The 17,299-nt window shown below is 40.2% G+C and overlaps 1 protein-coding gene across 1 annotated transcript in view; it reads left to right on the forward strand.

Annotated features, from left to right (window-relative positions):
- Positions 1 to 217: 217 nt before the first annotated feature.
- Positions 218 to 17,299, forward strand: part of CUL3 (cullin 3) — a 103,115-nt gene continuing 86,033 nt past the window's right edge. The window contains exon 1 of the mRNA XM_040228474.1: positions 218 to 660. Within this exon, the coding sequence (XP_040084408.1) occupies positions 595 to 660 (66 nt within the window). The 5' untranslated portion in view covers positions 218 to 594. The remainder of the gene's footprint in view (positions 661 to 17,299) is intronic.

Raw genomic sequence — 17,299 nt, forward strand, 5'->3', positions numbered from 1 at the left:
AATCCCCGTTCCCTTCCTCTTCTCCCGTTGCCCCCTCCCGCTCGCAGGCTTCGCCCCGCCCCACCCGGGAAAGCGCGCTCGCCCTCTTCTCGCGAGATTTGAGCCTCCCCTTCTCCTGCCGCGGCCGCCCGCCTCCCCCTCCTGTCCTCCCCCCCTCCCCCCAATCTCTCCACTCTCCGGCTCTCCTCCCTCCCTCCTCCCCCCTCCACCCTCTGGGCCGGATCTCGTCTCGCTGAGGCGGAGGAGGAGAAGGAGGAGGAGGAGGACGTTCGGCCTGCGCAGTGAGATGTTTGTCCGTCGCCGCCGCCGCCGCCATCGCGGAGGAGCGCGATAAAGGGAGCCGAGCCGGGCGTGAGGGGGACCCCGCGGAGCCGCCGCGCCAGCGCAGTCCCCTAGCCGAGCCCGAGCCGCCGGAGACCGAGCCGCCGCTGCCCCCGCCGCGGCCGCCCAGGGGCCGGCCAGCTCCCCAGCCCAGCCCGGGGGCCGCGCCGCCGCCGCCCCCAGTGTCGCCCCTCGCCTGCCCGCCCGCCTTAAATGTGACACCGGCGCCTCGGAGTGCGACCTGAAGCCGCCGCCGGGGAGGGGACGAGCACCATGTCGAATCTGAGCAAAGGCACGGGCAGCCGGAAGGACACCAAGATGCGGATCCGGGCCTTTCCGGTGAGTCTCTTCTCGGCGCCTGGGACCCCGGGTCGGGGGGCCCGGCCGACAGCCGCACGCGAGGCCCGGGCTGAACTCCCCCCCCAACAGGCCGCAGGCCCGGCCTCCCATCCCCCACGCCGCCGGCCGCGGGGCGCGAGCCTTCCCGGCAACGGGGCGGCGCGGGGCCCCGGCGCGGCCGCCCTCCCGGGCCGTTCCCCGCGCCCCCGGCGCCCGAGGCGGGCGCCGCGCCCCCGCCCAGGAGCTTGCTCCTCTGGTCGCCCCGCGGGCGTCGGCTGCGGCCGGGGCCCCTCGGCCGGTCCCGGCACCTCGCCGCACTCCTGGGGTGTAGGCCCAACCCCAGCACCCCGCTTCTGCTCGGTCCCCGGGACTCCCAGCCCTGCAGGGACGGGGACCGGTCTACGTCCTCCCGGTGTGGGGCGTGTGTGTAACTTTTCACGTGAGGTTTCGCAGCAGTTGAAAAAAATCACCATGCCTAAAGGATGGCCTGCCAAAAGATGCCGGGGACGGACCTCTCCCGCTCTTCCCCTCCCCAGGAAGGGCTCCGCCGTCCACCTACCCTCTACGCGGTGACAGACTTTCCGCGTAATGCTCTGTAGTAATACACTAACAAGGTCGGTGTGTTTACAGAATCTTTCATCCGCAACCTTCCAATGCACTTTACAAACTCTCCTGTGCAGGAATGGCCTAGCCACTCAAGGGGAAGTAAGACAAAACAAATGGGACGATTGGTTCTTCATTTCCTAGCCATGGAAGCCCAAAAGAATAAGTAGTCACCACCGTGAGTTGCTTTACTCTAGGTTTTAGTGACAGCAAAATATTTTTGTTTAGAAACTTTTTTGGCCTTAAATTAAGTCATACCCCTGCGGTGTTTAGTATTATATGGTATAACTTTGGATGTCGTATCTGAATCAGATAGCCAGTGGCAAGCAATTAGAGTGTACTCTTGGGACAGAGAAACTGGACATACTTGCTCATGTCGCTTCTGTAATAGGTAGACGTCAAGGTGGACAAACTAGCAATTGAATAGAAGATTTTAAACCAGGAAAACTAGAGAAGAAGCTGTGGTTTCCTGTCTTAGAATCACAAGCACGTTATATTGAGTGGTAGGGGGCGGTGAAGAGGGTTTGTATTCACTTCTTAAGGCATGCTTTTTCTAAAGTATGGTTTGCACTTTAGAGGAAAGATTAATGTAATTGTCCTAGTTGAGTAAGAAACTGACCTAGAGAACTTGAGGACCTCCCTGAATTCTTAAAATTTAGAAGGAAAAAATACACCTGATGCAGAATTCCCAGATGGTAATAAGAAAAATGTTAATGCCTATGTGAAGACTCTTCGGACTTTATGTAAATAAAGGTAGGGTATAATCAAGAGAATTAGATGTTTTAATGCACATTAAAGGGATTTTGAATTTCTGAACTTTTTTCCCTAAGTAATCGTGAGAAAGTACAAAGAAAGTAAGAAATGTTGACAGAAGAGCACTAATGAAGTTCACTTGCACGTTTTCCTTTATAATGATAAACAATGAATTGGGTTTATGAATTTGTGAGTAGTGATAGTTTTCCTACTGAATCAATTCCTACTAAATGAGCAGAATCTAGAATTATTCAGAATTTCAAATAGTTTTATACATTTTTAAGAAAAGTTTGCTATTCTTGAAGTCTGATTTCTAGTACAGATTATTGTTAAAAGGTGGAATAGCTCACATTTGACATCAACTCACTGTTGTGGATATTCTGATTAATCAGCTTTATCTATGTGTAATCAACTCTTTGATCTCTTGGTTTGCCTGTCCCTATCTGTTCTTCCACTCCTTCATTCATTTAGGAAATATTGAGGACTGTGTGTCAGTAACTGTTCTGGGGTCTTGGGATGTTATCAGTATAGCTTCAGAGAACAATATCCCTCCTTTCTGGAACTTGTATTGTTGGGAAGAAGCTGTGGGAGAGAATTTTGTTCTTCTTTTAGCTAAAGAGTATCAGAGTATGTGACAGGTTACCACACAGCACTGAAACTTTTTTTTTCAGGAGCATTATGATCATGAACTAATTTAGACCTTTTCTTATCTGTAATTTGTTGCCCTCTTAAGTTTCTTTAAAATCCTTAAATGAAGTTTGCAAGTAGCTGGTGTTTGATATTCAGTACTTAGTATCTGCTAATTTTTAAAAGTGTCTCAGAGTTTTAAATTTTCTCATGGGTATTAACATCACTCATGAGTAGTTCCTACAACGAGAACTATTGCAGTTTTTGAATATATAAATTTAAAAGTCATAGTTCTTTGAACTTTCATTAAGGATGGCTACGTAAAACCTCAGTGGTGTGATATTTCAGTGATTTATTTGGTAAATGAATGCTTACAGAGTTTTAGAATTTTTTTTCCTTCCAGGTTAGCAGTCATTTACCTAACTGTAGTCTGCATGGATTGCAAGTCAGAAGTAATAAATGCATGTTATTCCATAAAGAAAATATTTTGTGTGTATTCGTGTGTACACACTTAAAACTATGTATTTTACCATTTGAGATAAACAACTACTCTAAGGGAAATTGTAGTGTAAGCAGAGGCCTCAAATACTCCTTTCAGAGTGTTTTATAAAACTGATCTGTGGAAAAGTATAAAAATATGTTTGAAGATTGTTTTGTTATCTTTACAAAATAGTAAGTGATGGTACAGGATATTTTGTAAATGTGTAAACCTACCCCAGCTGTAGTCTCAGTAAAATCAGGTTCTGAGAAGTTGGTTCAAGACAGAAACAATGAAGAGCTTTTTGTATGTACCAGATTGATGATGGAGGAAATATTTTATTCCAGTTTGTAAACTTGGCTGCAGTGGACAAAATATATAGCATCTCATATCTTTTGGAGTTTTTTGGTACCCACAGTGACAGCAAGGGACACAAAACTTTTTTAAGAAAGGAAGCTGTAGTTGTGAAACTCCTGGAAACTCTGTGGCTTTGGACCAAAGACTGCTGTCCCAAGAAGTTCCTGCCCCTATCTCCCTGCTGTTGCCATGTGTCTCACTCCTGTGCTTCTGTTTCACTCTGTAGGATTAGTTGCTGTCAGGTGAGCTTTTTATTCTTACCTTTGTAATAGTCATTCCTCACCGTCCGTACTGTAGTTGGGTAGTTTGTCCACATGGGCTTGAAAAGCTTGGTTGTATTGGAGGGGGGGATATGGTTGAATGGAAATATTGGTCTCTCCTCTGATTTGCCTTTTTTGACTTAGACTTCAGAGTTTAGGAGACAAATTGTGAAAGTGATTTTCATTAGAACGTTTTCTGAAAATGGTTTCACTTACTGGTTTACAGAAGCATCCTCAGTCATGATAAGGAATCTCTGGCTGTGGTGTGCATGCAGTAATTCTAGATGAGCACCACCTGTGTGGCATGGACAATTAGAGAAGTTATTGTTAAATGGAACCCACAGAATGACTGACACTCATTTGTTATGTTCTTAAATACTTAAGAGCACAAGAATTTAAGGACAAGAGGGAAAGTTAATGTTTTTGTTTCTCCTAGCTCTAGTGATATTTGTTAGATTTAAGGGAACAGCTTTAATGTTCAAAATAGGTTTCTTTTCTTTAGAGTAAGTAGCTAAGGCAATGGCAACTCACTCCAGTACTCTTGCCTGGCAAATCCCATGGGCTGAGGAGCCTGGTAGGCTGCAGTCCATGGGGTCGCTACGAGTCGGACACGACTGAGCGACTTCATTTTCACTTTTCACTTTTATGCACTGGAGAAGGAAATGGCAACCCACTCCAGTGTTCTTGCCTGGAGAATCCCAGGGACAGTGGAGCCTGGTGGGCTGCGTCTCTGGGGTCGCACAGAGTCGGACACGACTGAAGCGACTTAGCAGCAGCAGCAGCAGCAGCTGTTGCCTAAACTACCTGGACTGTACATACAGAGAGATTGAATAAAAGTTTTGCAAATCACACAGGACACAGAATTAACCTCTAAGCTTGGTTTGTTTTTTATTCTTTAATATTTTCTTATAGGGATGTTATGGAGATATAGCATTCATTAAAGTATTGCTTTCACTTAGACTGATTTTTTTTGTATTTAATGGTTTCAAGACAGCCAGCTGGGTTATAGTTAGTACCTCACAGCTTTAGAAGCTTAAAAATAAAAAGATACAGTAGTTATAAAGTGTCTATTTTGTATTGTCTTAGAAAGCAGCAAGAAAGGAGCCAAGAAAATTATTACTACCAAATTATTAGTACTAAAGTTATTGAATTTGAAACAGTTTTAATAGTATAGAGTATAATGTGGGAATTTGACTTGTTAAATAATACAATAGTCACACGATAAGTTCATTCAAACAAAAAAAGAGAAAGTTTCATTCATTAAATGTATCTAGGTAATAATAGTGTTTTCTCTATTTCAACAAGGTTATATAATCAAGGCTAGAAAAAATAGTGTATCTTACCATTGTATTATAAATTGGGAGACCTCAGAGATAATTTTTTGCTGTTATTCGGAAAAAAATTATCTGTTCATCTTAACAGCAAAAAAATTTTGCTGTTAATCTTGGTGTTAGCAGTTTTGCTAGATTTTTATAAAAGTTATTGGACAGTTTGTAGCTTTAAATAATGGCACTTTCATAACAGTTCCTGTTTATCATTATAAAGTCAACAAAAAAGGTGCTACTAGTAAGAAATCACTGAGCTAAAACATGAATTACAGTTAATGTCTATAAGTATATTGTGAAAATTATTCAGTTGTAGTCTAGCAAAGCTATGAATTCATTTTACTAGCTTTTCTAGTTATAAAAGTGATGCATATTCATGATAGCTTAATAAGTATCTGAACATCTAAGTAAGGTAATAAATAATCACCTGTAACCCTGCCACTTGGAAGTAAGCCGTATTAACATTTTGATATGTTTCCTTATAATCTTTCATACATGTGTAAGCACACAGTAAAATTGAGGTACCATCTTTTTATATACTGCCTTTTAAAAAATACAGTATCTTACTATACATTTATTTCCATGTTAAATTTATCAAAAACATGATTTTGAATCACTACCTAATACTCTGCAGTACTTTGGCTTATCCATTTCCTTGCTGACAGGTTTAATTGATTCCAGTGAATACATGCTTTCTCTATTACAAACAATGCAACTGTGATTATTTAGGAGCTTCCCTGGTGGTTCAGACGGTAAAGAATCTGCCTGCAATGCAGGAGACCTGGGTTGAATCCCTGAGTAGGGAAGATCCCTGGAGAAGGGAATGGCTCTCTACTCCAGTATTCCTAGCCTGGAGAATTCCATGCACAAAGGAGCCTGGCAGGTTATACAGTCCATGGGGTTGCAAAGAGTTGGACACGACTGAGGGACTAAACAGTTTCACTTAAGATTATGGAGTTGCTGGACTCAACATAACTGATACATTGACCAACCACATTGACCTCCAGAAAGGTAGGAATAATAATAGTTCCACTTGCAGAATGCTTATAATGTGCCACACACTGCTCTCTGTGCTTTGCATGTGTAAACTAATTTAATTTGCATAACTATAGGATTCTATCATCATCTTTTTTACAAAAGAGGTCTTGAGACGTTAAGTAATTTGCTTAAGGTCACTTTGCTTGGAAGTAGCAGAATCTAAGGTTCTTTTTAACCTAGGCAGTCTGGCTCTAAAGTGAATGCTTTAGGAATTAATTATATCTCTCAAGGTTGTACTTCTACCCTGTAACAGTGTCTTAGATAAGATATCTTTAATTTCATAGGTGAAAAAATAGTACTTGAATGTTTTAATTTGTATTTCTTTGCCTACTTATAAGAGTAAAACTATGGATAGTCTGTAGGGAATTTTCATGTAGTTTCACATTAGAGTATTCAGCGTAGGTTTTAGAAACCTGACTAAAAAGTAAAGAGACTAGAGAACATAAGAGTGTGAGCTCATACACTATCAGAGTTTGAATGTCAGCTCTTCCTCCTTCTAGTTGTGTTATCTTTAACAAGTTACTTAACCACTTCTCACCTCAGTTTTCTCCTCTGTAAAATGAGATTGTAGGACCTTACATGGCTGTTGTGAGAGAGAGAGAGTCAAGCATTAGAACAGGACCTAACACATGGTGAACAATTGTTACACCAATGTTTAGTCATGATTCTGCCACAGTTTTGGAGAAGGGAATGGCACCCATTTTGGTAGTCTTGCCTGGAAAATTCCATGGACAGAGGAACCTGGTGGGCTCCCATCCGTGGGATCACCAGGGTTGGACACAACTAGGCGACTGAGCACTCATGCCACAATTTATATATTAAATTGAAGGTTAGTTTTGCAGGTAATTTTATTTACTATACTGTTATTCTAGTGATGCTGCCAGTTTTGGGTACTTACATTTTTAGAACTTACATTTTGAGAAGCTTGCTGCTGCTAAATCACTTCAGTCGTGTCCGACTGTGTGACCCCATAGACGGCAGCCCACCAGGCTCCCCTGTCCCTAGGATTCTCCAGGCAAGAACACTGGAGTGGGTTGCCATTTACAGATTCAATCTGTGGACCACATTAAGAAATCAGTCTCAAAGTATATGGCTTTGGTACTGCTGGGGTGTTTCAAAAGAATGCCACTGGCTCTTGTAGGGTGGGGGTAGATTCAAAAGAGAAAATACAATAGTGATAGTTACTCGTTGGGGTAAGTGTATAACCTTTCTGGGATAACTTTATTGAAGGAGTAAACACTTACTTGGTGTGTACATTCTAATATGTACATTAAAGTAAGTGTTAGTTGCTCAGTTGTGTCCCAGCTGTTTGGGACCCCTTAGACTGTAGCCCCTCAGGCTCCTCTGTCCATGGGATTCTCCAGGCAAGCTGGCTGCCATTTCCTACTCCAGATATGTACATTAAGTGTTTATCTAAAAGTACATTTTGTTTTTATTTCCTTCCTTCGTTTCTTCCACCCTCTTTTTTTTGTTTCATCCATGAACTAGGTTGTGGTTCCTGCCCGAAGTTTATACCAGATCCCCTTTTCAATCTTGAAGTGTTAGACACAGTGTGGATGGTTGGTGAATGATTGATTAAATGAGAAACTAGTCCTTGAAGCCAAACCACAGGAATCGATGACTTAGCTAAGTCGATTCTGGGAGTATTCCAAGATACTTGAACTCTTTTTTAGCTGTAAGTGAAACCTTAATTTGTAGGTCATTAGTGATCATGTGGCACTTTTCCTTAAAGGTTAGTCAGCCTAGTCTCCTAAAACAGTGACTTGAAAGTAAAGATGTAGGTGTGTATTGGCAGTTACTTTGGATTGCATGGCAGAAAACTTACTTGCTAGCCTTATCTTTCCTGTTCACTAGCTTTCTCTACATTTTACTCCCTCCACCATGACTTCTTCCTCCCAGCCAGTTAACCATACCCGGTAAGGCCCTTCTTTCACGGCAGATTGACTACCATCTGTCATCTCTACCTGTTCTGGGAATTCTTTACCCTCTTTCCATCTGAAATTTACCTTTGACCTGAGGATACAGGCTTATCTTCTTGAATTGAGGTGTCCTATTTCCTTACAATCCATGAATCATTGGGCCCAGATGCTAATGATTGCCGCATCTGTCACTCTTGTGGCTTGGGCCCTTCTGTACCGTTCTTTGAGTGATTCCTATGACTGTCTCCTAACCTCTTAAACATGCTCCCTCAGTCATTGAAGACTTGCATGCATTTGTCACAGATATTCTCTCTAGTTTAAATTGTAACTTTATAAAGTGTGTGGGCAGACATTCATTCATTTATTTCAGTGTATGTTTATTATGTGTTCCTACTGGTACTAAATAGTAATGATGGGACAGATCTGGCCTCTTGTCTATTACTTTGGTCTTCACTCTGTCTTGAAACTTGTTATCCGCTACTTTAGAAATCTTAAAACTTCATACTACATTCTGTCTTAGCTCCTTCATTTATTAGATGTAGGACTTGAGCAGATCACTTAACGTCTGCCTGTTTTCTCTTGTAAAAGAGAAGAAAACAATAGTACCTACCTTATAAGGTAGTTGTAAGGATAGGGTTAATACATACACAGTTCTTACAAGGGGCACATAATAAACACTATAAATAAATGCAACCTGTTCTTATTGAATTATTCTATCCTACGTGTTGCTTGTTTTCTTCTCACATTAAATGTGCCCTGGGATCTCAAGAAGACCCTTTTCATTCTCCCAGGCTGTGGGCCCTGATACCAGTTGCCACTTCTTTCCTGTTGTCTCCCAGGGCAAGGCCAGAAATATCAGCAAAAATCATCTTGAACCATTCCATTCATCTGTCTTCACTGCTCATATTTTTTAAGACTATTGGGCACTCCTGGAGAAAATTCCAAGATTGTGGTCTCTAACCTTGCTGGACTTTTCAGTGCCTCTGGGCAATTTTTTGTGTCCCTGTGAGCTCCGGCTCCCTTTTTCCTGCTTGAACTATTTCAAACTTTAGTCATTGTCCTCAAGCTCTTTATTGAGAATTCTCTTATCTCTCTTCTTGAGGAAACTTAACTACCAAAGTTATCTTGTGTAAGTACCTTCAGCTTTGATCTCTTTCAATTTCATTCATTAACCTGTATCTTTACTTATTCTCAACTCCTTCCCTTGGGTCTCAGAGAAGTAAGATGTTCCTTTTTCTGTCTTCTCTACCATGGTAACTACTATTCCATCTCCTTTCATAGCCCCATCTTCAGAGAATAGCCAGTATCTCCTTTATTAGAATGTGATTTTCTTTAGAGAAGGCAGCAGGTCTCTTTGTATTGATCTTTGTCAGTGCTTTACAGTGGCATCCAACAATATTGAGTGAATGAGCTGACAGACTCTAGTTCGTTTTCTCGTCTTTTAGATGGGCACTATAGCAATCTTTCTCACAGATTAATTGTGAGGAATAAAAGAAATAATATTAGAAAGTGCTTGCTAATAAACAGTAACATCACTGAGACTGCTAAAATCATTTTCTAATCATAAAGTTAGTATTTTCAAGCATAAAAATAGTGTGTTCATGAAGAGCAGGTATTCTCAAACTCTTACAGGGTCTCTGTGCTTAGTCGCTCAGTCGTGTCCAACTCTTTGCCACCCCATGGACTGTAGCCCACCAGGCTCCTCTGTCCATGGGGATTCTCCAGGCAAGAAGACTGGCGTGGGTTGCCATGCCCTCCTCCAGGGGATCTTCCCAACCGAGGGATGAAACCCCGGTCTCCTGCACTGCAGGCGGATTCTTTCCCGTCCGAGCCACCAGGGAAGCCCTGGGACCCAGGAAGCCTAAGAGGGTGGAGTGGGCGTCTTCAGAAATCTCCCTCTTGAGCCATTTGGAGCCATTTTGTATTGTTCTTTGCATAGAAGATTTCATTTTTAAAAGTTCTCTGTTGTTTTGAAATCAGTGAGCAATCCAGCATTTTTAAAGTTGAGAGTCCTACTTTCCCAAGTTGATGCCATTAATGAGAAATTGAGAACAGAGTCTGAAGTTGCTTTAACCACTAATCCAGAGCTTTTTGCTACGAGAAAACGTTCCTTCTTTCTTTTTTTAAAGTTGAAAATACAATTAAAATTTGTTAATTTGACTTTCATTTATTTAAGTGAACTTTGAGTAGGGCATGGAGCTGAGTTTGCTCTTTATATGAGAAAGATTATGGCTAAGCAAATGAATAAAGACTTCAAAGAGATATCTTTTACCTACTTTAAGAAAATACAAGATTCCTTAGAGATGCTTTTCTGTAAAAGCAAGCCATCATTTCTAAGAGGAATGCTTTAACATACTGATTGCAAGTCATTCTTATCTGAAGCAGCTCTTAACTGAGCAATACTTAGCCTCTTCTCTTCTCCCTATCCTCTTGAAAGTAATAATGAAAAACTCTGCCCCCTTTCCTTTTCAGTTTAATAGCATGAGAAGTTGCTTTATAAGATTAATAACTGCATCATGTTGAATGTCTACTTTGTGCTAGGCTCTGATTTAGGCTCTTTGAACTATAATTATCTCAAATCCTCACAACAGTCTTTAGATGTTACTTCTGAAGGACTGATGTTGAAGCTGAAACTCTAATACTTTGGCCACCTGATGTGAAGAGCTGATTCATTTGAAAAGACCCTGATGCTGGGAAAGATTGAGGGCAGCAGGAGGAGGGGATGACAGAGGATGAGATGGTTGGATGGCATCACCAACTCAGTGGACGTGAGTTTGGGTGAACTCCGGGAGTTGGTGATGGAACAGGGAGGCCTGGTGTGCTGTGGTCCATGGGGTCACAAAGAGTCAGACACGACTGAGCAGCTGAACTGAACTGTTTTAAATCTGTTCTGTGGCTCAGAGTGAAGTGAAAGTCGCTCAGTCATGTCCGACTCTTTGCGACCCCATGGACTATAGCCCACCAGGCTTCTCTGTCTATGGGATTCTTAAGGCAGGAATATTGGACTGGGTTGCCATTTTTAGTAAAATAATGTGTATTATATATACACCTGTGGAAGGGCAGAGCTGGGATTCAGATCCCAGGTGTATCTGACTCAGAAATTCATGTTCTTTCCATTACATCACACTACCTTAATTATATTCAGTCAAAAACTTGCTAGATTCTGAAGAAGGAAATGGCAACCCACTCCAGTATGCTTGCCTAGTAAATCCCATGGACAGAGGAGCCTGGCAGGCTACAGTCCATGGGGTTGCATGGAGTCAGACACAACTTAGCAACTAAACCGCCTTGCAATATATAATAAAAGTACTTGTTTAAAAAAAAAGAATTTTCTAGTTCCTGAAATATTTACTTTCCTAATAGGAATATATTGGGAAGTTAATTCTAAGCTTGCCATTTAAATGATTACCCAGGGGTGGATCCAGGGCCCCTGAAGCTTATACACTTCAGTACTCTCTTTATAAAAATAACTTAAAATTAGTTTCCAGGTCTTGGAAGGAGCTTTTGCAAGTTTAAACCTCTCTAGATTCAAAGTGTGTGTACCTGTCAGATACAAGTTTTAAAAACTTTGACTCAATGGAATCCTATGTTCAGTAAAATTTGACTATTTATATTGCTTAAGGGGGTCCTAGTGTGTATTGACTTTAATAAAGCAGTCAAAATAATAGCCTATAAGAAAGATACGTTAGTTGATATATTTCTGAGTTAACACTTTGCTTCTTAAGTTGAAGATTCATAGGACACATTTTTAGACTTTTTTCAGTTATTAGAAATTTATCTTGTTAAATATTTAAAAAAGTGATTCCTTGAGGTTAATGTGTTTAAGTGAAAGTGAAGTCACTCAGTCTTGTCCTACTCTTTGCTACCCCATGAAGTGTAGCCCACCAGGCTCCTCCATCCATGGAATTTTCCAGGCAAGAATACTGGAGTCGGTTGCCATTCTCTTCTCCCCAGAATCTTCCCGACTTAGGGATCAAACCTGGGTCTCCCCCATTGCAGGCAAATGCTTTACCTGCTGCTGCTGCTACGTCGCTTCAGTCGTGTCTGACTTTATGCGACCCATAGACGGCAGTCCACCAGGCTCCCCCGTCCCTGGGATTCTCCAGGTAAGAACACTGGAGTGGGTTGCCATTTCCTTCTCCAGTCATAAAAGTGAAATCGTTCAGTTGTGTCTGACTCTTACCGACCCATGGACTGCAGCCTACCAGGCTCCTCCGCCCATGGGATTTTCCAGGCAAGAGTGCTGGAATGTGTTTAAATAGCTTTACAGATAATTTTTTGTGTCTCAGAATATACTAAGATAGGTTAAACAGTGTATGAATTTTGGAGTACAAGGATCAGATACTTTAAAATAGTTTGCTTTTCTTCATGCTGTGTGCAAATGAGATATGCAAGAAGTGTATTATTTTGATGAACGTTGTTCAGTTGCTAAGGCATGGCCAACTCTTTGTAGAGGACATGGCTTCCCTGTCCTTCGCTATTTCCCAGAGTTTGCTCAAACTCATATCCATTGTGTAGGTGATGCCATCCAACCATCTCATCCTCTGTTGCCTCTTCTCCTTCCCTCAGTCTTTTCCAGAATCAAGGTCTTTTTCCAATGAGTTGGCTCTTCGCATCCAGTGGCTAAAGTATTGGAGCTTCAGCCTCAGTCCTTCCAGTGACTTTTCAAGACTGATTTCCTTTGGAATTGACAGCTTCAGGAGACTCTTGAGAGTTCTTTTCAGCACCACCATTTGAAAACATCAATTCCTGGACTCTCAGTCTTTATGGTCCACCTCTCACATGCATACATGACTACCGGAAAAACCATAGTTTTGACTCTATGAACCGTTTTCAGCAAAGAGATGTCTGCTTTTTTTAGTACGTGTTGTTTGCCATAGCTTTTCTAAAGGAGCAAGTGTCTTTTGATTTTATGGCTGCAATCACTTGTCTGCGGTGATTTGGAGCCCAAGAAAAATGAAATCTGTCATTGTTTCCACTTTTGCCCCATCTGTTTGGCATGAAGTGAAGGAACTGGATACCATGATCTTCGTTTTTTGAATGTTAAGTTTTAAGCCAGCCTTTTCATTCTTTCACCCTCATCAAGAGACTCTTTAGTTCCTCTTTGCTTTCTGCTTTAGAATGATATTATTTGCATATCTGAGGTTGTTGAGCTTTCTCTCTGTAATCTTGATTCCAGTTTGGGATTCATCCAGTCCAGTATTTCACATGGTCTACTCTGCAGATAAATAAGCAATGTGATGGTATACAGCCTTATGTACTCCTTTTCCAATTTTGAACTAGTCCATTGTTCCATGTCCGGTTCTAATTGTTGCTTCTTGACCAGGTTTCTTAGGACGCAGGTTAGGTGGTCTGATAATCCCATCTCTTGAAGAATTTTTCAGTTTGTTGTGATCCACACAGTCAAAGTTTTTAGCATAGTCAGTGAAGCAGAAGTAGATGTTTTTCTCGAATTCCCTTGCTTTTTCTATGAGCCAACAGATGTTGGCAATTTGATCTCTGGATCCTCTGGCTTTTCTAAATCCAGCTTGAATATCTGAAAGTTCTCAGTTCATGTACTGTTAAAGCGCAGCTTGAAGCATTTTGAGCATTACCTTGCTATCATGTGAAATGAGAGTTTGAACATTTTTTGGAATTGCCTTTCTTTGGGATTGGAATGAAAACTGACCTTTTCCAACTTGTGGCCAGTGCTGTTTTCCATATTTGCTGGCATATTGAGTGCAGCAGCACTTTAACAGCATCACCTTTTAGGATTTGAAAGAGCTCAACTGGAATTCCATCATCTCCACTAGTTTTGTTTGTAGTAATGCTTCCTAAGACCCATTTGACTTCACATTCCAAGATGTCTGGCTCTAGTGAGTGAGTGCACCGTTGTGGTTATCCGAGTCCTTAAGACCTTTTTTTGTACAGTTCTTCTGTGTATTCTAGCCACCTCTTGGAAGCAAATCTCTTCTGCCTCTGTTAGATCCTTGTCGTTTCTGTCCTTTATTGTGCCCACCTTTGTATGAAATATTCCCTTGATATCTCCAGTTTTCTTGAAAAGATCTCTAGTCTAATAACAATTAATTTGATCCTATTTGTTTTCATGTTTTAATTGTTAAAAGCTAAAAAGAATTTAGAGAGAATTTGTTCTAGATCTTATGTAATAGATGGGGAAGCGGAGAACTGGAGAGGGTGATTTACCCAGAAGATACTCATGTCTTGAATTTACGGAAGAACCATGACTTAAAAGCCTGGTTTCTGGTTAAAAACTCTTTAGGCCAAACTAAAAAAAAGCATATAGCCTTGATAATTTGGTGTTAATATTAACCTATTAATTATTAATTGATTTTGTAGTATCAGACACTCAGGTGATTTGAGTTAACATGGTTTAACAGAAGGATCCTTAGCTCAGGACTCAGGGATTCCTTCATTGCTTTAACTAACTGAATAATTTTGGATAAACTCCCTAGCTTCAGTTTCTTCATTTGTAAAATTAAGAGATTTTAAATTGGGGTTTCCTTAGGCTCATTTCTGTTCTTAAAATTTCAGTCTAGAAACTGAAAGCTGATGTGTTCTCCTGTGCCCTAGAACATTCTGTGATGTTGCAAATGTCACCTGTCTTTTCAGCTTTAGAATTTCTTTAGAATAAGAATGTTATGTTTCAGTGATGATGATTAAATGCTAATATGAAGGAGTGGAAAAGTGGATTATGTTCTTACATACTTCTTTTCGTGTACTTTGGTATTTTAGAGGAATTTTGAGGTGTTGTCAGATTTTTGTAATAATTTTATGAGGTAGGCCTTTTGCTTCATTATCACATTTAGTTTATAGTTAGAGTCATTGAAAGACAAAGTTAAGTAACTGGCAGCTTATACTGTTTTACTTTTCTTTTTTTCCCTCTTTGGATTATGTGTAACTTATTCTGGTGTAAACTAATTTGTTATGTCTAACCGTTTATACAGCTGTACGCATTATTTCCCAACCAGGGATCGAACCCAGGTCTTGGGCATTGCAGGGGGGGATTCTTTACCAGCTGAGCCACAAGGGAAGCCCATATCATATCATAGTTTTAGAAAAACTGGGTTTACCCACTAAAAAAAAGAAACTTTAGAGATGAAGCTACAGAGAACAAAGGATTGTCATTTTTTAATTAAAATTCATAGTTTTAGATTGTAGGATAGAAATATGAAACTCAGACATGCATTTAGACATGAAGTATTTCTGTCTGAAGTATTGCTACTACTACTTTGAGATTCCATCCAAAATACATGATTCTTGCTTTTCTATTATTTTTGTTTTCCAGGTAGATGTTTAAAGAGCTAGTTTATCCTCATGACCTCTTATTATTAATGTTTGGGATTTAATGGTATATTAAGAAAATAGGAAATGTTTTTATTTTAAATTGTTGACCTTATAGGTGTAATAACTTCTCACAAGGAGAGTCTTTGAAGAGTTCTAGTGAATATAAATATTGTATTCTCTGGATAAAAGATGTTTTAGGATGCCAAATAACGTGTCTTTATCAGAGAAGTAGCACCAGTAGGATAGTGACAGACTTCTTGACTCAGTGAGAATATGTAACAATTGCATCTTACTTGTTGTGGTCATTATCAGACTATGAAATGTTAGATATACATTTTTTCACATAAAATCACTCACAGCGGTAACAGTTGAAAGAATATTGTTCATACTCGTTGTCAGTTGTGACTTAATAGAACTTTACAGGCTAATCTGAAAACTTAACTTATGTCTTTGAAATAAATTACTTCAAATTTTTAAATTGATTTTTGAACAGCCTACTCATATTGAGAACTGAAATGCGGATTGTAGTAATTGAGCCTTCTGTTGATTTAGCTTTCTCATTATAAATGTTACGTAATTTAGTGATGTTAGATGCCAGTTGAGTGTAGATCAGACTTAATTTGTAGTTTCATGGTATTGTTTCAGGCTGCTGTGATTTTCTAATTGATAATCTAGCTTTCCTTCCTTGACATCAGTCATTACTTTTGGCAGTACAATTCCAGCACAGAAGGCTGTGTATTTCTTCTTTGTAGGAAAGAAAGGAATTTATTGAGCAAGGGTTATACGTCAGATGCTTTCACAAACTTTCTTGATTGCTACACAGTGTATCACCTTCTCCCATTTCTCTTGTTACAAGCAGATGAGGAAAGTGAAGTTGAAAAGTTTAAATAACTTGCCCATAGTCTGAGTGTGTCCCACTGCGCTGTTTTCCTCAAAGCTTGGATCTTTGACTATCTTTCTGGTGGTTGAGGATACTTAAAGATTAAGTGATGAGCAAATGGGATTATTGTAGACATCATAAGTCATTTTGTAGCTATAGGTCATCAAATAAGATTCATCATTATTACTAACTCTTAACGGGACTGCCTTCAAATTATCTAGGCATCATGACATGTATTAAAAAGGGTACAGTAAAATAAGAGAACAGGCTTGATATTACTTTGCAATGCTTATAATCTGGGAGGGAATGTTCTTACAAAATTTATAGTTTTAGTTGTATTTGTCTAGAATAGTGCCATTCCTCAGATATTTGTACCAAAGCAACATTTTTTTTTGAAGCTGAAGCTCAAAATTAAGATCAAGCATTTTTCCTTGTTTATTTTTTTCTAGCTGTGTCATTCTGAATTGCCTGGAATTTGAAATTCTCACCCTTTTCCCCCACCCACCCTGTTCTAAATTTCTTGTTGAAAATTATTCACGGGGGACTAAAGACTTCTTGTCCTCTGTGTGTAGTGAATGTGAAGAATACAGTTTTCTTCATTTTAGTTTTAATTGCCTCATGCTGCAGCTCTCCAGCTCTCAGTAATTACAGAACCTTCAAGATGTGTAAGTATATGAGACATCCTTTTAAATGTAGCATTTTGAAGGCTATGTTTTTATATCTTTTAATGTAGATGAAAAGGCAGAGATGTTTGTGAAAGAAAAGAGATTGTTAGTGTTATTTTTCTTATTTATACTTACTAGCGGGGACACTATAATCTTGGATTGGGTACAGGTAGGGGGATAAAGTTCACTATTTTTTTTTCTTTTCTCTTTTTATTACTCTTTGGAGGTCACTTAAAAAAAAAAAAATTTATGGCCACACTGCACGTGAAATCTTAGTTCCCCAACCAGGGATCGAAGCCATGCCCTGTGCATTGGGAGCTCGAGTCTTAACCACTGGACAATCAGAAGTCCCTTTTTTCTTTTTTTTTAAAGTATTTTATTTGTTTGAAGGTCACTTTAAAAAAATAGTGTTAATTTGGTTTCTAAGAGGTCTCACTAAACCTTTCTTTA

The sequence above is a fragment of the Oryx dammah genome, unplaced genomic scaffold, assembly GCF_014754425.2.
Source record: "Oryx dammah isolate SB20612 unplaced genomic scaffold, SCBI_Odam_1.1 HiC_scaffold_27, whole genome shotgun sequence".
Classification (NCBI taxonomy): Eukaryota; Metazoa; Chordata; class Mammalia; order Artiodactyla; family Bovidae; genus Oryx; species Oryx dammah.